At 41.2% G+C, this 21,515-nt stretch overlaps 1 protein-coding gene across 1 annotated transcript; it reads left to right on the top strand.

Moving 5' to 3' along the window:
• Positions 1 to 14,582: 14,582 nt before the first annotated feature.
• Positions 14,583 to 19,103, top strand: LOC311004177 (general transcription factor II-I repeat domain-containing protein 2-like; the record flags this gene model as incomplete). Its single annotated transcript, XM_083996123.1, has 2 exons — positions 14,583 to 15,852; positions 18,934 to 19,103. The coding sequence occupies 2 exons, from the start codon at positions 14,583 to 14,585 to the stop codon at positions 19,101 to 19,103; spliced, it is 1,440 nt and encodes a 479-aa protein (XP_083852249.1).
• Between the last annotated feature and the right edge of the window lie 2,412 nt (positions 19,104 to 21,515).

A 21,515-nucleotide genomic window follows, 5' to 3' on the forward strand; every position in this document is an offset into this window, starting at 1 on the left:
TGGTGGCGCAGCGCAGGTGGCGCAAGGTAGAGCAGCCGGTCTAATGCAAGTTTCGACCAGCGCAGCCGAGCGCAAAGTCAGATTGGAAGATTGGTAGATCGCGCTGCGCTGAGATAGGCGTGGCCGCGCAGCAGGGGGAGGCGTCACAGATTCAGCTTGGTGCAGTGGAAGTTTTGTGTGAAAATGTCTCGCCGAGGTTGCGCTGAAAGCTCGCCACCTCCAACCAGGTCTATTCTCAGCGCAGGGCGGAGCGCAGCAGGTGCAGTGGAAGTTTGGCTGACTGACCTGCAGTGCACACACGTCACCAAGACCTCACAGGCAGATCTCCACAGTTCCAGACACATTTCAATGCAATAAATATCCACAATAACCACTATTTAATGCAACTAATGGAATCAACACATGAATTTATATCTATATAGATTGTCCCGTCACATCTGACGTCAGATCAAAGCAGAGATCAAAGGCTGTGGCACGCGTAATGGAAACTCCACCTGAATTAACACAGCAGGGACGAACTGGCACTGAAAAGCAGCTGTGGATGTCCCAAGCAGGACTGAGGGTGGATGACTGCATGTCGCTGCCGTGTTGAGACTACGCACTGCCGTTGTGATGATCCGCTTTATTTATTTATTTACTTATTAATTCATTAGCGGCGAGCGACCACGTCGTCACGCAGCCGTAATGAAAAACAAAACACAAATCATCATCTCTCTTAGTCCACCACAACAGCCTCGGTATCAGATAGTCAGTATATAGCCTACTACAGTATACTCAGCATCTCTATCACAGAAAAAAAAGAAAAAAAAGAGACAGACAGACAGAGAGAGAGAGAGAGAGAGAGAGAGAGAGCGTCCTTTACGCTGATTTCATCCCGCATGGTGTTTGTTTATGTTGTGATTAGTGTACACCTCTCATCTTGCTTACACAGGGTGTGAATAAATATGAGTTTCTTTATTAGTTGTTGTTTTTTACTCTAAACAGTGGTTCTCAGTGTATCAGATTCAAATTCAATTCAAATCTTTATTGTCATATATACTGAAGACAGCGTCACACAGTACAATGAAATTCTTACTCCGTGATAATACCTCCGGCAACATTATAAAAAAAACAAGTAATAATAAAAACAACACTAATTAAAATAACAACAATGGATAAATAAATAGTGCAAGAGCAGTTATAGATAGATAATGTAAAACAATAAAAGATAGTGCAAATGCAGCTAAAGTGGCATAGGGCAATCTGCAGAGGTAGGGGGCAGGGGCAGTGGGAGGGTTTTGTTCAGGAGTCTGACAGCTTGGGGGAAAAAGCTGTCCTTCAGCCTGGTTGTTCTGGCTGCTAGGCTCCTGTATCTTTTCCCGGATGGCAGGAGCTCGAACAGTTTGTGTTGTGGGTGGGTGATGTCTTTTATGATTTTGTGGGCCCTCCTGAGAACTCTGGTGTTGTTGATGTCCTCCAGTGTAGGCAGTGCTGTCCCAATGATCTTTTGTGCTGTCTTCACTACAAACCTGATAAAGGATATTAGTATTAGTTTTGTTTTACTGTTTATTTCACACCAGACCACAGCAGCCAAACAGAACAAACTACAGACACCAACATAGCAATACAACAACAGCACAGTTAGAAAACAACAACACCTGGTGTGAAAAGGGGATGGACGAAGCAGAGCTTTTAAATTTCCATCCCCCACAGTATTATTATATATATTAGTAAACTCATTATTCGGTCACTCTGAGCTCGGACCTCCGGACCAAAACAGCTGTTTCATCCTGGGAGAGGTTCGGCCTCTGGCGTCGCTGTCTCCTCCGTCCATGTCAAAGTATAAAATGACAAACTTGCAGCGCGCATCACCCGCCGCGCAGTTAAAGGTGAGGAGAGGAGCTCATTTGATTGGTGAAGATCCGAATCGGTTGTGTTAATCCCACTTCTCCTCCTCCTGTCTCCCTCCCGCCCTCTCTCCTCCCCCTTTGCCGTTTGCGCCGGTAGGAGGGACGAGGGGCGGGTTTGCGCTAGTGCTGCACGATTTGATAAAAATGTGCGATTGCGATTATGGTGGAAAATATTGCGATTTGCGATTGCGATTACGATATTGTAAATTAATGCTGTAAGGAGTCTATTTGCTTGATTATCAAGCACAGCACAGGAAATAACCATATTTTAGGAGTGTATTTCTCAAATAATAAGTGTTTCCTTACAGTATCTTTGTATTAAATAAAAATAGGTAACTTTTTGTGCAGTTTCATAGTCTACTGCCATGGCATCATTTATTACAATGCCTTTCTCCCCCCTCCCTCCTCTCACAGTACACAGGTACACAGGTAACACAGGTAACACAGAGACAGACAGACAGACAGACAGACACACACGCACGCACGCGCGCGCACACACACACAACGGACGAGAGGAGACGGCAAATGAGTGTGGCTGTTACCGTAAAATAAAAATAAAAAATAAATAAAAAAGACAGTTAAAAGAAAACCAAACACCGGAGCTTTCTGGTCGTTCGCCCCAACAGGCATAAACCTCCTCGTTTTTTAAACTCACTGCACATGTTGCGGAGGAAAACACAGTTCGCTCCGTGACGCTAAAGCTCCACACCTGCTGTAACCACGGTGACGGTCCTGCAGCACACGGAGCGCTGTCTGCCAGCTGGTAGTCACGTGATCAGACCTGCTGGTCACATGACTACTGACGGAGTCTGCTATGCTGCACACATTAGCGGCTCTGCTCCACACACTACAGGAGTTAAAGTCCCGTTTACAGGCTCACGTGGTCGCACATTTATGTACTTTAAATCGCCAATCGCACTCTTTCGTGCGATTACGTAATCGCACGGCGTGACATCGCGATTGCGATTAGATTAATCGTGCAGCACTAGTTTGCGCTGGCCTAAGTCGGACCGCGCTGCCCACCAAACTTGCGAAATGGACCTGGACACGCCTCGTTGGCGTGGCGAAGCTGCGCTGCACTTAGACTTCGCCCGGTCTAGGAAACTAGGGCCCATTGAGTCCATGTGAGCTGTGTGAATGTGGCTGCTGCTTTGACTGTTGCTGGTGCAGCAAAATGTTTAAATAAAGTTGGGGTTGGGTTCTTGAGTTCTTTTTGGTTTGGTGGCTCTGGGGTTACTTGTTCAATACCTTTGAATTAACTCAAGAAACTATATATTTGCCTGTTTGCCCTGCTCCCTTCAGGAAAGCATCTGAGGAGCATCAAGGCACGCAGCAGTCGGCTCAAGGAGCTTCTATCCACAGACCATCAGGCTGCTGAACACTGCAATTATTCTCTTGGTTATTAAATGTTGTTTTTGACTATTTTATGTCTATTTATTTCTTGACTTCTTATTGTGATGGGGGTTGAAGAGGTGTCTGGCACACTGCTTTTCATTACATTGACCGTACACAGTAGCTTTATTGTATATGACAATAAACTATAAACTAAATGTGTGTTCTTTCAGCAACTGGAGTTGTGGTTCAATGTGTAACATTTAATAAAAACAGACAAAATCAAACGTGACTTACCTTAAAGGGCAAGAGAACCTGTCTGGAAACCCACAATTTGTGTGTGTGTGTGTGTGAGTGTGTGTGTGTGTGTGTGTGTGTGTGTGTGTGTGTGTGTGTGTGTGTGTGTGTGTGTGTGTGTGTGTGTGTGTGTGTGTGTGTGTGTGTCAGAGACAGGAAACACTCTACTCACTGACAGACGTCTTGTTGATGTGTTGGTCAGGACACACAGTGGTTGTGGTACAGTGTGTGTGTCAGTGTGATCTGAAAGAACAATAAACAACCAAACACATTAACATTCATGTATTTACAAAACAACACATCCCATAATTTCCACTAGTAGTGGTGCTACAGTGCTGCTGTAATGAATGCTGTAACAGCGCCATCTGGTGGCCATCAGTGTCTGTGGCGAGGTCATTGTGACTGCTGCTCCTCTTCCTCTCACCACTAAGATCATCAACCTCCAGACCACGTGACCTCGGTCTACGGCTGCAACTAACCGTTATTTTGATAATCCATTAATCTGTTGATTATTTCTTCGATTAATCGGATTTTTTTTTAAAAGCACAAATTTTATTTAAATTGTAGGGAAGAGAAGAACGAGGAGACGAGTTGGTTCTCAGTTTGATCCATCATGTCGCTGGCATCATTTATTTCTTTCACCCTAACTATTCTATCTATTACTCAAAGACAGAATGTTATTCCAAATGGACAATATTAGTGCAAAAAAATGCACAAAAAGTTTTTTTTTAAGTTATTTGAACGGCCCAGAGCTGTTAAACTAATAATACATTAAATTAAAAAAAGATGCGCGGTGACAGCTGCCTACGGCAACTCCACTTGGACAAAATTCGTTAGCGCACTGCACTGATTTGCTTACAAGCGGAAGTCTGCAGCATGTTTACATCCAGAGGAAAATTCTGAAGTTGATCATTCACCGGATCAACCGACAACAACCTGACGTTACTCCGACAGTTTTCAGTTTCGCTGCCACAGCCCGTCCTCCCCCGACCGGCCCACGTATTCACACCGTGATAAACACCAGTCACCGTGGCAACAGGCTGGACCCTCGGTCACACACCGACAACCACACACACACACACACACAGCAGCGATCTGATGTAAACATCTGTATTAACTGTAATAGCGCCATCACCATAAATAAGACGGTAAATGATGACCACATCTCTAATCTGAGTCTCCACACACCGAGCTGAGCAGAGGAACAGCTGATCAAACCTCTAAGTAATGTTTCTTACCTTCACTGGTGACGTCCAAATCAGTCAGCAGCAGCAGTCATCAAACTCCAACAGTTTAATAATCCATCGATATTATTCCCGTTGACATTGTGTTCCTCGCGGCCAGCGTGTTTCATTCATTTGCATTGTGTGAAAAAAAGTTTTAGCTAACGTTAGCTAAAGTTTTAGCTAACATTAGCACCAGGAGTTGAGCTGAGTTGCACCAGGAAGTGACTCACAAAAAGGAGTGTGTGTTGGTATTTGCACAGGTGATATGTTAATATCAATCTACGCGGCGGTGCGTGTCGCAGTTCCAATCCCGCGTCGGGCAGTTCTTTCCTGCATGTCATTCCCTCTCTCCTGTCTATCTCTATCCTCAAATAAAGGCAAAAAGCCAAAAATATACTTAAAAAAACAAACAAATAATAAACATCAACAGCTTGACTGTGCACTTGTTTATCAAAATAAGGCGCCGTAAAAATAAAAAACAAAATAAAAAGAAGAGTCCAAGGAATAGAAACTGAGCTCTCCTGCTCAGTATTCTGGTGAGTTCAGTTCAAGAGGATCCAATGTGTGTGTTCTGTGTACAGGGTTTTTTCTGCATTATAAATTTTGAGGCGGCCGCTGCGCTGGAATCTTGATTGAAACTCAATGTTGTTCTATAGGAGCCCAGTGGCGCTGTTTTCAACTAGACCGCACAGAAGGGGTGCGTTTGATTTCAGCTCCGGGCCGCAAGATGACGTTGAGGCGCTGCTTGTGTGCCCGCGGGGGCGGGGCTCATTGGGGCTCCGCTCCGTTCAGACGTTGTGCTGAGCGTGGACGCACCTCACCGGCGCAGAGCGTGAAGAGAGAGAGAGGAGATGGAGGGGTGTACTGTGAAGCGAGTTTAGTGAGTTAGACGTATGTTGAGTCTAAAGCCAGGCTCTCCTGTACTATGAAGGTGGCTCTCTTTTAACCCGACTAGATCACCATGGTAACTGATGCTTAGGTTATGTTCAGAGTTTCAGCGCCGCTGATTCACTATTTAACTCATTTACAGCTGCGTCAGCTTTACTTTGAAAGTCCAGAGGAGCTGGATCAGAATGGAGCGTTTGATTCGCTGCTGTTGACTTTCTCTCTGAGCGTCTCCGCCTGCAGACGTTCAGCTGAGGGAAGACGCTGCTCAGCTGTTGAGCTGAGTATCAGGAGCTCATTATATATTAGGCTATAGCCTATATATTTCACTTTTATATACAGTCACCGCTGAAAGAAGTTGTCCACTCGCAGCAGGACAGATAATCAGATGGATAATCGGTAAAGTTAATAATTTCACTTAATGTGGCCGTGAATAATAAATTACGATGTTACGATCGCCTGTTATATGTCAGTGTTGCCCAAACGCAAATCTTCAATAGGTCTGCACTGAAACCTATTTTCATACGCACACCGGCCTCGCTTTCAATAAAACACACACTCCCATTTCATACTTGCGATCAGTGAAATATATAAATAATGCTGAATAAAGCGTCATATTTAAAAGTAGCGCAATGTAGAGCTGTCAGAAATTAAAAGCAGCCTCATCTCGTCATATTTGCAGCAACACTGTTGCTTCAGGCTGCGATCAAGCTTTTTTATATCGCTTATACTCTCCATCAAAACAACCTGCTGCTCTTGGCTGAAATCAGCCTGTTGTCGCTCCATTTAGTGAGGAAGTAGAATAATATGACGCCAAGAGTCTCCTTCGCAGTACAGGAGTCAGGGGTTTTTTTTCCTAGAGAGAGATGGGTACGCGGAGATAAAGCGTGTGTGTGTGTGCCGCCTCAGCCCAAATTTTGGCCTAGAAAAAACCCTATCAATGTCAATTCAGTCTCTTTGTCCTCAGTGTCTTTGTACTATTACTATTACTACTACTACTTCTATGTAAGGCAAGGCAAGGCAAGGCAAGGCAATTTTATTTGTATAGCCCGTTTTTACAAACAGTTTGTCTCAAAGGGCTTCACATGGCATCATAACAACATCCTCTGTCCTTAGACCCTCACATCGACTGAGGAAAAACTCCATGGAAAACCCTTTTAACAGGGAAAACCAGGAGAAACCTCAGGGTGAGCAACAGAGGAGGGATCATCACCCAGGACGGACAGACGTGCAATAGATGTTGTTACAGACAAGAAAACAGTTTACAGTTTGTCACAGAATGTGCGAATGGAATGGAAATGTAGGTGAGGAGTGTGTGTGTCTTATCTGTTGTCAGAGTGTGAGATTCAGATGACGTGGAGTGGTCGAGGAAGGTTCTGCAGCTGGCCACACCGCGTCTCCAACTCTCTCTCTCAGAACCGCTGGGCTGGGCTCGCCGTCTCAACCGTCTCTTTCTCTCTATTTCTCGGACAGTAGTTCAGAAAAAACCAACCTACACAGAAAGTTCACAGTTGTAAGGAACTTCATCTGATTCTGTCTCATCAACTTCTCAGTTCAAACATGAAATATATCACCAAAAATCAAGGAAACACATTAACACACAATAAATGAATTATTATGAATTAAAACAATTAGTTTTAACCATAAATGTAATCAATTATTCATGATTTATCATATCAACAATAGTATTTTTAACAGACACATAACTTATGCATCCTTTTTAACCTCTATTTATCTTGTATCATCAGCTTTTAACTATTTTAATTCACCTTTTTAACATTTAAAGGAGTATTATCGCAAATCCAAATCCTTAATTCGGCCACTAGATGGAGCCAGGCGGAGCTTATCAGATATAAACAAGTGGGCAACTGTCAGAGAGAGAGAGCAGCCTCGTTTAGTCCTCCCCCTCCCCCCCCCCTCCTCCTCCCTCACCAGGCTGAATGAACGTGCAATCGCGGGAAAAAGAAAACTCGCTAGTGGAAGCGGCAGCTCTACGTCGCTCACAACCACAACAACGACAACAACAGCAACTGAAACGTCCTCCTCCTTAATAACGCTGAGAGGACAGCTGAAGAAAGACACGGGACGTGGAGACAAAGTGTTCTACCGAGCGATTCAGTGACTGTAAGCAGCCTAAAACACTGCTACATTACTATTTACTGTTGCATATTTGTCCGGTTCGGGGTCGGATTTGCGAGTTCCGAGTGCATTTTAACGCAGCAAGCGCCGGGCCGGCTTGGATCATAACAAAGACAAATGCTGCATTTGCCCCACGGACACTATACTGTTGGCGATTTTTATTGTAAATTTAGTTATGGCTCCCCCCGACCCATCTTTTGCATATTTCAGCTTATTTTATGCTATTACTGCTGTATTTGCGATAATGCTCCTTTAACTCTCAAACATAAAATTAAATACGGTTTTTATACACAAAAGTGCAATTTCTTCATCAAAAAATGAAATAAATCACACCTTGAATGGTACTGTTAGCCTTTGCAGTGGCTAATAACAAAAACGAGCAGTTCAGATGGCATAAAAAATAAATAAACTGCATCTTCTCATTGCAAACCGCATGGAAACTTAGCTTTAGCTTAGTGGTTAGCATAGCTTAGCTTAGTGAATAGCGATTAGCATAAACTAAGCATAAACAATAGACTAATTCATGGTGAAATAGAGTATAATATTGGTGTTGAAGTAAGCCAATGTAATTATAACAACAGAGAGGGGCAGGTAGCTACTATAACTTTTCTTCATCCTTTTCATTCATGGTGACAATGTGTGTACATTATGTAAATATGTGCAATGGAAACTTAGCTTTATCTTAATGATTACCATAGCGATTAGCATGAACTAAGCATAAACAATAGACAAATTAGCATTAGCAGCTAGCGATTAGCATGTCGCGGTTGTTAATAGCATTAACATTTCAAGCTAGCGTTCCTTTTTCAGACGATAAACTACGGTAGAAAGTGCACAATAGTCAGAGAAAAACATTGATGGTCATCATATGGTTTATTTTAAGCGATATAGACCACCTGAAACCAAGTTAATGGCACAATAAATGCATTTTTTTTTTCATCTGAACGGCTACCGAACTGCAGGCTAACTGTGTGCTAACTTAACTTACAAGGGTTTTTTTTCTCCTCGGCTCACGGTTTATCGGGTTGAACCTGGATTCTCCGGTGACTACCGGGTCTGCCTGCAGCTTTCTGCTTCTCTTTGCTTTGTTTTAGCCACCGACTCTCTCGGTCTGCTCTGCTCTGCTGCTGTCTGCCTCGTGTCTGAGAGGAAAATGGCGTCTGCTCTCAGGTGCAGACTTCACCAACACCTGACCATGGATCTATTATAAGATAATATACATCCATGTACCTGACTAGGTTCATCACAGGGAATAAAAACACTACCAGGGGAACACTGCCATCTACTGCAGGTTTACTGGAACTGTCTACATGACACTGTTAAATATAGATAGACGAGTGATGTCCACTGCTGTTTTGTTTGTTTTCTTGTCACTATGTTTCATCATCTTTAATATTTTGAGACAGAGTATAATATTGGTGTTGAAGTAAGACAATGTAATTATAACAACAGAGAGGGGCAGGTAGCTACTATAACTTTTCTTCATCCTGCTCCTTTTCATTCATGGTGACAATGTGTGTACATTATGTAAATATGTGCAACCATGTGTAGAACGTATCCTACCATGAATGGAATAAACCAAAATGAATGAATGAATGAATACAGGGTTACTCACCTGATTTTTCATGCTGGTTTATCTTTTTTTTTTTTCATTTCTAGTCAAAACTAAACTCTTTCCACTTTAAATAAGACTCATCACATAAAAATGAACTTGTTTTTAGATCATTTTCACTTGTATTAAACAAATTTTCACTTGAAATACCGTATTTTCCGCACTATAAGGCGCACCGGATTATAAGACGCACCTTCAATGAATGGCCTATTTTAGAACTGTTTTCATATAGGCGCACCGGATTATAAGGCGCATACCGTAGATGACCATTTAGTAGCCCGGGCGTTTATAAGAACCAGGCGCGTATTTACAACAGGCTACAATTTATTTTTGCAATGAGCAGCACCAGACCATCATGTAAAGAATAAGGAGGTCACCATAGGACCACTGGAACAAAACTACTCCCGACATCGTTATTGACATCAAACAATAAATACAAAGACTGTGTTACCGCGACACAGGGAGCTGATCATATCAGTGTTATGAACGATAGCGGGAGGGGGGGTCGATCGCGGTTATTTCAACATAGCGCATTTATCTATTTGTCTTTGTGTATTAGTAGTCCAGCGCGACCTATCCTGCTGGCGCACCTGTGTTTGTGTGTCTGTGTGTGTGTGTGCGCCTGCATGCGAGAGAGAGCGAGAGGAGGGGCTGACTGACAGAAGAGGTGAGAGCCGGTGATACGCTGTTAAAAAAACTTTTTTTTCTGTGCAAGGCAGGCTATGGTAAACACTTAATCGCCCCGGCGTTTAATTGAACCGGCGTTTATTTTGCCAAATGAGGTCGGACCCCGGCGGCTATTAGAGCACAGGCGCGTATTTGCACGCGGGCGACTATTTGGTCATCTACGGTAGAATAGAAGATACTGCAGTCAAACTGGGGTTACGTTATGCATCCCCTAGATGGAGCTGAGTATGAATCAACCAATTAACCAATTGATCCATATATAAGGTGCTCCGTATTATAAGGCGCACTGTCGTTTTTTGAGAAAATTAAAGGCTTTTAAGTGCGCCTTATAGTGCGGAAAATACGGTAAGTAGAAAAAGTGAAAGCAAGTTTTTTGTGTTTGTAATAAGAAAGAAAAACTTGCTCCACTATCAGATTTTTCTACTTATTTCAAGTGAAAATCTGCTTGAAAGAAGTAAAAAAGTGTCTAAAAACAAGCTGCTTTTAATGTGATGAGTCTTATTTTAAGTAGAATTAGATTTGTTTGACTAGAAATAAGACAAATATTCTTGGTAAGGTATTGAGTTTTTGCAGTGTGTAATATTGATGTGATATCATTGAATAAGACTCCACTATGTGGTGTTTATCATCTGTTTAAATAACAGAAGAAGCATGTTGGTCGGTTGTTGTGTGAACCTGTGAAGTGTGTTCACGTTGGTGTTTCCTCCACAGCTTCAGTGTAAAAGCCTTTTCCCAGCAGGAAGTTTGTCAGCTGCCTTTCAAAATAAAACAAGAAGGAAACAAAGAACTCTCTTGTTTGTTTGTTTATTATAGGGATCCCCATTAGCTGCAGCAAAGCCACAGTTATTCTTCCTGGGGTCCAACAGTATCAAATATACATTCAATAATACAAAAATAGAGACACATTATATATATTTAAAACAAAAATTAAAAACATAGAAAATACAAAAAACAAGTGAGCAATACGCCTCACCTAACAGAACTAAATCAGAGTGAGCGTTACTTTGTTACTGAGCTTTATCCATTTTTATGTTAGTAAGTCATCACATACTAAACGGGTTCTCTCACCCACATAATATCTACATATTATATATGTATACATTATTTCACAATCAACTTACACTTCATATCATATTGCATATACATTCATTCTACAGCATATAGATTCATTCTGCAGTTTACACATTATAATAACCCATATATCTATAGATATATATATAAAAATATACAACATATACATATATACCATGTTTTCCTATTTTGCTAAATACTTTTTTATTAGTAATTTGAATTGCTTTATGTTAGTTAGTTAGTTAGTTAGTTAGTGGTTAGTGCTTCGTGAATTAACTTTTTCCTGCCCTTCACAATAAAACACAGAGCTAGATGAGAGCTGGAAGGTGGAGACGTCCATCTCCATTTTCAAGAAAAAGCTAAAAATTAAATGACTTAGTTTATATATATAAAACTGCAACCATTGAACATCTGAACCATAGTAAATTGAATGTAAATGTTATAATCATCTGCTTTTATCTACATGTTATGAAAACCTTCTGTTGGTTCGCTGGGGTCCACGTTGTCTGTTAATGTTTCATGTACTGTATTGTTAGTTTTGTACGTGCTTTATTGTGTGTGTGTGTGTGTGTGTGTGTGTGTGTGTGTGTGTGTGTGTGTGTGTGTGTGTGTCTGTGTGTGTATTTATACTGTTAATGTTTCGTGTGTATTGTAGTCTTGTACATGCTGTATTGTTTTGTGTTGTATGTATCCAGGCTCCCGCAATAAGCTTTTGGTAGCTTCAATGGGAGACCTGATTCACACATGTGTTGTGTGTCGTGTGTGTGTGTGTGTGTGTGTGTGTGTGTGTGTGTGTGTGTGTGTGTGTGTGTGTGTGTGTGTGTGTGTGTGTGTGTGTGTGTGTGTGTGTGTGTGTGAATAATAAAGCAGCGAATACAGAGGGAGGCTCATTCTCTGCTCTGACTCGTCTGCTTCTGTCTGAGCTTTTACAGTTTTTTACAGAATCTCTACGGCCCGTTTTTCAACACTTAAAACACTTTTTCAAAACTCTTCTCACAGTTAGCACAACATCAGCCTGTGTGAACTATACAATTACTGTAACACATTTCTTGTTCTTTTGACACAAATACATAATACATAAGGGTGCATGAAAACATATTTCTTGGGGTCACAGTTGACGACCGGCTGAGTTGGAAGCCACACATCAAATATTTAGCTACAGTACAAAGTCTCAAGAAGTTTTGCAGTCATTCATAAAGAAAAACAATCTCTGGATTACAGTTCACTTTGCACACTTTACTCTTCACTGGTTTGGCCATACTTACACTGCTGTGCAGAGGTCTGGGGAAATAATTACAAAACTTCATTACAGTCACTTAGCATTCTACAGAAAAGAGCAATAAGGTCTATTCACAAGGTCAGCTACTTGGAACACACAGATCCACTTTCTACAGTCAAATTCACTGACATTGTATCTTACCAAACAGCAATAATCATGTATAAAGCAAAAAATAGACATTTACCAGAAAATATTCAAAATGTATTTAGGAATCGAGAGGGAAGTTATCAACTGAGAGGGGAACATAAATTCAACATCTTAAAAACAAGAACAACTCTGAAAAGTTTCTGTAAATCTATCACTGGTGTCAAATGATAGAACAATCTAACTGAAGACCTCAGGCAAAGTCCAAATATCAGCCGGTTTAAGAAAATGTACAAATAAATGGTGCTTAGCAGGTATAATGGATAGTGATCATTAATGACTATTGCATTACTCCTTAATTAATACGACATGGTGATGATGTATATGTATGTATACATGTATGTATGTGTGTGTATATGTGTAAATGTGTTGATATGCATGTATATTTTAACTAGACATAGGGGTGAGAGCTAACAAGCTGCTTCTTCTCACTCCTTTTCGAATATGTCACTTATTTTCCTTTTTTTCTTTCTTTTTTTTGCTTCCTCAGTGTTCACTTTATATTGTGTTGAAAAAGAATTTGCTCAGTAGCAAATCAGGAAGCCTTTTACTATTTTCATATTCGAAATAAACATTACAAACAAACAAAAATTTTATTTCTTAACTCATGTGACACCCCTCATGAACTAATTGACACTTTTACATCATACCTGTTGTTTAATGAAAGTAAAATCACTCGTACTAAAACTGTAAGAATATTTCCTAATAATAACCTATGGATGTCTAGTGATCTTAAGGAATGTATCCGTGAGAAAAAATGTGCTTTTGAAAATGGTAATATTGAGTTACTTAAGGAAAAAAGATGTGAACTAAGATCTAAACTGAGTAAAGCTAAAATAGAATATAAAGATAAAGTCGAATGTCACTATTTCTCAGGAAATGCCAAGAAAGCATGGGAAGGTTTAAATGTGATGATGGGCAGGGAAACTAAGCAAAAGCGTACCCCCCTGTCACACCCCTCTCCATCTTTTGCAAATGATCTAAATGTCTTTTTCAGTCGTTTTGACAAGAATGATTTTAGTGTTGAACGTGATAGTGTGTGTAGGTCTATTTTGGGATATGTCCCCATTACACTGAATGAACATGAGATTGTAGCCAGCCTGTCTAGTATTAAGCCAAACTCGGCCCCGGGGCCAGATGGCCTGAGAGGGAGAGTTTTAAAAGAAAATGTTCATGAACTTAAAGGTATTGTGCTGGAGTTATTCCAGAACTTGCTTAATTCTTTAACAATGCCCAAATTATGGAAAATGTCTTATATTGTGCCTATCCCTAAAAAACCTGGAGCTACTGAATTAAAAGACTTCAGGCCTATTGCTCTTACTTCTATCTTAGGAAAATGTTTTGAGAGAGTTATAAGCAGACAAATTACAGCGTCAGTTTCTAACAGTTTAGACCAGACATGGGCAAACTACGGCCCCCGGGCCATATACGGCCCGTTAGGCTTTTTAATCCGGCCCGCCGAATTTGTCCAAATTATAGTAAAAACCCATGGATATGTAAAAACCTCATTCATTTCCCTTTCCCCTGCAATACCCTCGTTTCCCCGATAGATAGCGCACTAGTCTAGACTAGAGACACATTGACCTTTGTTGGAGTCAAAGGTTGGAGTGCAACTTTCCAGCTGCCATTTTCCCCCTTCGGTAAAAATGAGCGGACCAAAGAAAAGAAAAGTGGACACTGAGTGCCGAGTGTTTAAAAAGGAATGGACAACAAAATATTTTTTTACTGATGTCCGATCAACGGCTGTATGTCTTATATGCCAAGAAACGGTTGCAGTTTTCAAAGAGTACAATATCAGCCGTCACTTTGCCACAAAGCATGCTAACTACGCTAACAAGCAGTCGACACAAGAACGGGAGGCTACTGCTCAGAGGTTGGTAGCTAATTTACAGACTCAGCAGAATTTTTTTCACCGACAAACTGCGATTCAAGAGTCAAGTACCAAGGCAAGTTTTTTGCTGGCATTCAAGTTAGCAAAGGCTAGCAAACCTTTCTCCGAAGGCGAGTTTTTGAAAGAATGCATGGTGGAGACAGCAGATCTCTTGTGTCCGGAAAGCAAAGGCAAGTTTGAAAAAATCAGCTTATCACGCAGGACAGTAACTCGCCGTGTGGAACTGATAGACGAAGATATTGTCAGCGAGTTAAACAAAAAGGCGGAGTCCTTTAAGTTTTATTCACTAGCACTGGACGAAAGCAACGACGTGAAAGACACTGCTCAGCTCCTCATTTTTATCCGAGGGATAAATGACAGTTTTGAGATAACGGAGGAGCTTTTGAGCATGGAATCGCTGAAGGGGAAAACGCGAGGAGAGGACTTGTATGAACAGGTGTCTGCTGTCATCGAGAGAATGAAGCTGCCTTTGAGTAAACTTGCCGGTGTCACCACGGATGGATCGCCAAATTTAACCGGAAAAAACGTCGGGCTGCTGAAAAGAATCCACGATAAAGTGCAAGAGGAAAACCCTGACCAGGATGTCATTTTTCTTCACTGCATCATTCATCAACAAGCTCTATGTAAGTCTGTATTGCAGCTTGATCATGTCGTGGATCCAGTTGTAAAACTTGTTAACTTCATACGAGCAAGGGGACTTAATCACCGCCAGTTCATTACGTTCCTAGAGGAAACCGATGCGGATCACCAGGACTTACTTTACCACTCTCGTGTCCGCTGGTTAAGTTTGGGGAAAGTGTGCCAACGAGTGTGGGAGCTCAAAGACGAGATTCTGTCGTTTTTGGAGCAAATGGGGAAATCCGACGGATTCCCTGAGCTGAGCAATGAGGACTGGCTTTGTGACTTTGCGTTTGCTGTGGATATATTGTCACACATGAATGAGCTGAACGTTAAGCTGCAGGGGAAGGATCAGTTTGTGCACGACATGTACACAAATATAAGAGCCTTCAAATCCAAGCTGATTTTATTCTCCAGGCAAATGTCAAACAAATCTTTCACTCATTTTCCCACACTGTCCACGCAGAAGGCCACCCGAAACGTGAAGAAATACTGCAAATCACTGGACGACATGCACAGAGAATTCTGCCGTCGGTTCACTGATTTTGAAAAAATTGACAAGTCACTTCAGCTGGTGTCCTCTCCCCTGTCACAAGACCCCGAAACAGCACCGCATGAGCTGCAACTGGAGCTGATCGATCTTCAGTCTGACAACGTCTCAAAAGAGAAATTCAAATCTCTTAAACTGAATGACTTTTACGCTTCACTTAACGAAGCCACATTTCCAAACCTGCGGAGGACGGCACAGAAGATGCTGGCATTGTTTGGCTCGACTTACGTGTGTGAGCAGACTTTCAGCGTCATGAACATCAACAAAGCCCGTCACAGATCCCGGTTAACTGACCAACACCTCGGATCTATTCTGAGAATCGCCACAACGAAACTAACTCCAGACTTTGATGCACTGGCAAAAAAAGGAGAACAACAACATTGTTCCCACTGAAATGTGAGTTTCTCTACTGTGTTAAAAATAGCAACTTGCGCATTTACGCACAGCAGTACAGTTACAGTAGCTTAATTAACATGTCGCACATGCTCTCAATTTAAAGACCCCTTTCTTTCGTTGGGTAATAACATGTTCTGAATGTTGAAAGTGATTCCATTGATCTTTTTCCAGTAAATTTCTTTAAATTTGCACCTTCAATTGTGTCTGTTTTTCATACATTTCAATCCCCAGGTTTGATAAATTACATTGCGTGTCCAAATGCTCCTGGCCCGGCCCCTCTGTCAAATTTTAGAGCCCATTCTGGCCCACAAGTCAAAAAGTTTGCCCACCCCTGGTTTAGACCATCTCCAGTTTGCTTACAAAAGTCAGAGGGGAACTGATGACGCAACTGTCAGTATGTTCCACACCCTGTCAAAGCACCTACAAGCCCCCTCCCACCTTGCTAGGGCCCTATTTATCGATTTTACCTCTGCCTTTAACAGCATGCAGATTCACATCCTGCTGCAGAGACTTATCGACATAGGAGTAAACGGTGGTATTATCCACCTTGTTAGGGACTTCCTCTCTGACCGCCCTCAACAGGTCCTGGTTAATAATACTCGGTCCGACATCACTGTGCTTAACACCGGCGCCCCGCAGGGGACCATTTTATCCCCATTACTTTTTTCCATATACACAAACGAATTCCAACTAGATCTGGAAAAGTTTCGTTTGTTCAAGTATGCAGATGATATGGCCCTGGTTGCCTTATTAAAGAAGGGGGACATAGTCGGAGAGGAAGTATATAGAGCACATGTGTCATCTCTCCAAAAGTGGTGTGATGAAAGTTCCTTAGAGATCAATGTAACAAAAACTCAGGAACTTGTCTTTCATGAAAAGGACCCTGTGCAGCCCCTTATAATTAGGGGACAAATTGTAGAGGTAGTAGACAAGTTCAAATATCTAGGTACATATATTGATTGTAACCTAAATTTCAGTGAAAATACAGACCATATTTTTAAAATCTGTAACCAACGTCTCCATCTACTGCGCAAGCTCAACTCCTTTAGAGTGAGTAAGCACATTATGGAAACAGTTTATAAGAACCTGATAGAGGGCATTCTAACTTTCAACATGGCAATGTGGTACGGTAATCTAAATATTAAAGGAAGAAGCAAGCTGCAGAGAATAGTAAACCTTGCCTCAAAAATCATAGGGACAAGACAGAAACAATTAAGTTGTATTTACGAGGAAGTGCTTAGGAAAAAAGCTGTCAAAATAGCAAATGATCCCTCTCATCCACTCAATAGGGAGTTTGAACTTCTTCCCTCTGGTAGACGTTATAAAGTACCAAGGGCAAATCGTAATATTTTTAAAAATTCCTTTCCTAATGCAATTGGGGCACTGAACACCATGATGCGATGATGTGTTGTAATGTAACTGCCACTGCTGTCCTGCTTTTTGCCACGAAGATGTCTGTGTGTAAGTGTTGTTGATGTTTTTGTTGTTGTCCTGCTTGTTGTTGTTGTTATTGTCTTGCCTGTTGTTTTTTATGAGACCAAAAACAAATTTCCACATCGTGGACAAATAAAACTAACTAACTAACTAACTAACTAACTAACTAACTAACTAACTAAAAAAACATAGTTAGCTACCACATTTAAACTAAACATTTTAACTTCTTTTACACACAAGCTCAACTAAGACCAAAACAGTAGAAGTGAACTGGTACATTTTCAGTGGCTTTCACACTGTTTGGCCTTGTGAGCAGCAGTTCACATTGTAGACAGAAACTAATGTATGACCTGTATTTAGTTGCATTGCTTTTGAAAAACAGTTGATTGAGCTCATGCAAACACATCATCACAGCTGATTTGTTTTTTTTCTTTTTGTAGGCGACGGCTGCTGTAAAAACTCTTTACTCTAGCCTCAGTACATTTCATTTGCAGATGTTGTAATACAGTGAAATCCTGTCTTCTTCCTTCATAAGCTGATGAGTCTTATAGAAGGATATTCATGCTGATCTGTCTGAGTTATTGATGATGATCAATAATCACCAGAGCAGCTGTGTCTGTCTGTAGCTGTAGTGGTGACGAGTGTCCAGCAGAGGGCAGAGCGTCACCATGGAAACACTGAGGACAGCAGCACCACCTCCATCAGACCGACTTCACTGTGTGTGTGTGTGTGTGTGTGTGTGTGTGTGTGTGTGTCAGCAAACACAGTAAACACAGTGAACCATGCATCAACACAAACTCTCAGAACTTTTTTTATTTCATCCACAGATAAAATAAATAAAAATAAAAAGTTTTTTCAAAGCGTAAAATGAACTTAGTCTTTGATCAGGGGGGTATTGCACAAAAGTAGAATAAAGAAATCCAGGATAACTGAGTGAGCGCAGCTTGACCTAGTCTGGTCGGAGCATCTTGTCTTAGTTGTTTGCACTAACACCGAGCCAGGCTGAGGAGCAGCGGCTTGGTCAACCAGGTGGAACTTATTCTCTGGTCAGTAGACCACAGAGATTGATCACAGATTCACCGATGAGAGGACAGGTGTGGCTACTTTCCTCCAATCAACAGGAACTTAATGCTGACGTCAGATGACTCACCTCTTAAAAAAAAAAAAAAAAAAAAGCACCACTGTCTTAAAGCTCAGAGAGAGGCAGCGGACAACTGTGGACTGATTGAATAATCCAAAACTATAATCACAACTCAAGTTCCTTTCACAAACCAACAGTTGTGCACTTTGCCTAAATGATGAGCAGTGGAAGTTGATTCATTGCATAAATTCCTTATAATCTATATAAAGTACATAACGAGTAATACAAGTTCATACAGCAAAAGTGGCCAAAAGTGCAACAGGTGAAAATGAATTACTGGTAAATATAAAAACATTATGCAGTCTGCTGTCACAATAATTGAACATTGGGGTGGTTCGCCAGCCACCACCACGTTGTCCAGTGGTGTCGAGACCAACGACCTGGAGCCCCCGTCCAAGCCTCGCCCGGGACCTCGAGTCAAGCCCCGTCGTCTGTCGGTGATGCCAGCAGCGTCTTGTCCGAAGGAGATCCTGATGAAGGTGTGGCACCACAGGAGAGGAGAGATCTTCTGAACCTATGTATATAATTGTTAATTCGTTAGTAGCGTATGTGATGTGGTGTGACACGTTCGTGGAAATGTGGCCTGCTCGACATTGTGTATGTGTGTGTGTGTGAGCGAGAGAGAGAGAGCTTGCTAGGAATTCTACAGTCCATACTCCCATTACTGAGGTTGTACTAGGCCTACTCTTGTGGCAATGCCTGACACTGTTTTTTTTTTTTTACCAGAGCCAACTACATTTGTGCAAGTACACTAATCTTATCCACTAAATGAAAAACAAGTTCCCTAGTTCCATTTAAAAAGCCATTCTCCAATCAGTAATCAAAGTGAACACTGGAATAGAATAGAAGACTGATGCTTGTAACAGTTTTTTTCTGCAAATGATGCTGTTGTAATTAATTTTGTTCGGATTTACCTTGTAAAGGCCAAACTCAGAGGACACCGCCAGGATCATCTGAAGAAATGGCTTTCATCAGAGGCTCAGCTGCAGAATGCTATTGAAGAAGACCAGCGTATCAAAAGACAACTCCTTAATGTCATTGAGGCTTCAGACAACTTCTCTAAAGTTACCAGTACACTGGATAGGCTTACAACCTCAATTGTTGATGGATTTTCCCTCCTGCGGGACACTCCCTCCACCACAACCAGCACAGGCGCCACCGCCGCACTACCTCACAACACCAGCCCAGCAGCGCCCTATGCCATCACAACACTCATATCTGCAGAAAATAGAACACACACACACACAATGTAATGCCACCTACCATTAACACTGCAGATTTGTCCTTCACACCTGTTGAGGGCGCAAGGCAGTTCTCGTACACCCAAGCACTTTTCAAGGAAGATTAGTCCAAATTTGACTTTGTCCTTGTGGTTGTTTCTGCAGGCTCCAGCTACTTTTTGAATGTAAAAAGGAAAGTATAACAGCTTGTCTAATGTTTCAGCAATTACAACAACAGTTTACACAAAATGCACTGTGAAATTATAAAGGTTTGTCTGATGTCTTGGCAGCTGCAATAAGAGTTAACAGAAATTGCACTTTTTTGTTGTTAAGTTTACAGTGGCATTTTCTTTTTCATACTGTACCATTGAGGTCAGTTGTATGGCAAGCACTTTGAAATGAGTTAATTTGAACAATGTTTGTATGCCTTAGAACGGCCGTACAATTTGTTTATTATAATGAAGCCTCCTGGAAATGGTACTTGAATGCTGTTTCATTTGTTTTGTAATACAGATATATGCAGTACAGAGGCATTTTATTTGTAGTGTTTACTTTAATGCCATGATAACAAAAAATGATTTTGTCTGATCTGAAGTAAACTGGTTGAAAAGCATTCACACTTGTGTGTGTAATTGTGTCACTCGTATGGTAAAGTATGCTGTGGCAACTACAAAACCACTGACCATTTGTTACTGTAAACCTGGCCAACTTTATACTTTATACTTTATTTTACAGGATAGCCCCTTGAGATGTGCCATCTCATTTTCAAGGGGGTCCATGTTATCAACGGAAATACAAACATACTTAGTACATTATAATATACAAAGAAAGTAAGCAGAACAAACAACAAACAAACAAACAAAAGAAAAAAAAGAAGAAAGAGAACAGACACATGATACAATATAAAGACACAGACACCCATTCACACACACTCACACACTACAATGCTCTATCAATCCTGACTCCCCCCATACAACACACCAGTAAGTAATAAAAAATAAATAGATGAGATAAAATAAATACAGTAGGCTAGTTGATTTGATTAGTTACACTTCATGTCAAAGGGACCTTACATCACAGACAGGAGCAGGGTGTTTGAAGGTAGGTAAACACTGAAGTGTTGAGTATCACATAAAGGGTCAAATACTAAAAAACAAACATGTTAACAAGAATGCTGAAATACAGACATTAGCCTGTACAAGAATGTATACATTTAAACAGAGTAGGCTACTTGTACATATTTGTTTTCCCTGTTAAAAGGGTTTTCCATGGAGTTTTTCCTCAGTGGATGTGAGGGTCGAAGGACAGAGGATGTTGTTATGATGGGATGTAAAGCCCTTTGAGACAAACTGGTGGTAAAAACGGGCTGTACAGATAAAATTCCCTTGCCTTGTTAAATCAGTTTAACACTGAAGCAATCCCTCCTCCTTTCAACTGTAGGTGGACAATAATATATTTTAATTCAAAACAGAAATATCTGGCTCCGTAAATCTATTGAACTTCTCCATGTTTATCCTGCAGGATGGTTGAGACCAGTAATTATCTTTTAGCAATCTTATCAACTCAAATTTTGTCGGGTCTATTGAGAGAACAGTTCCTTAAATCAAAAACAGCTAATTTACCTCACAACATTTCCACTTTTCTTTTTTTTTAGAACAGAGGAGGAAGTGTATGGAGAAACAATGTGCTTATAACCTGCATACA

The sequence above is a fragment of the Trachurus trachurus genome, assembly GCF_905171665.1.
Source record: "Trachurus trachurus genome assembly, chromosome: 21".
NCBI classification, from domain to species: domain Eukaryota; kingdom Metazoa; phylum Chordata; class Actinopteri; order Carangiformes; family Carangidae; genus Trachurus; species Trachurus trachurus.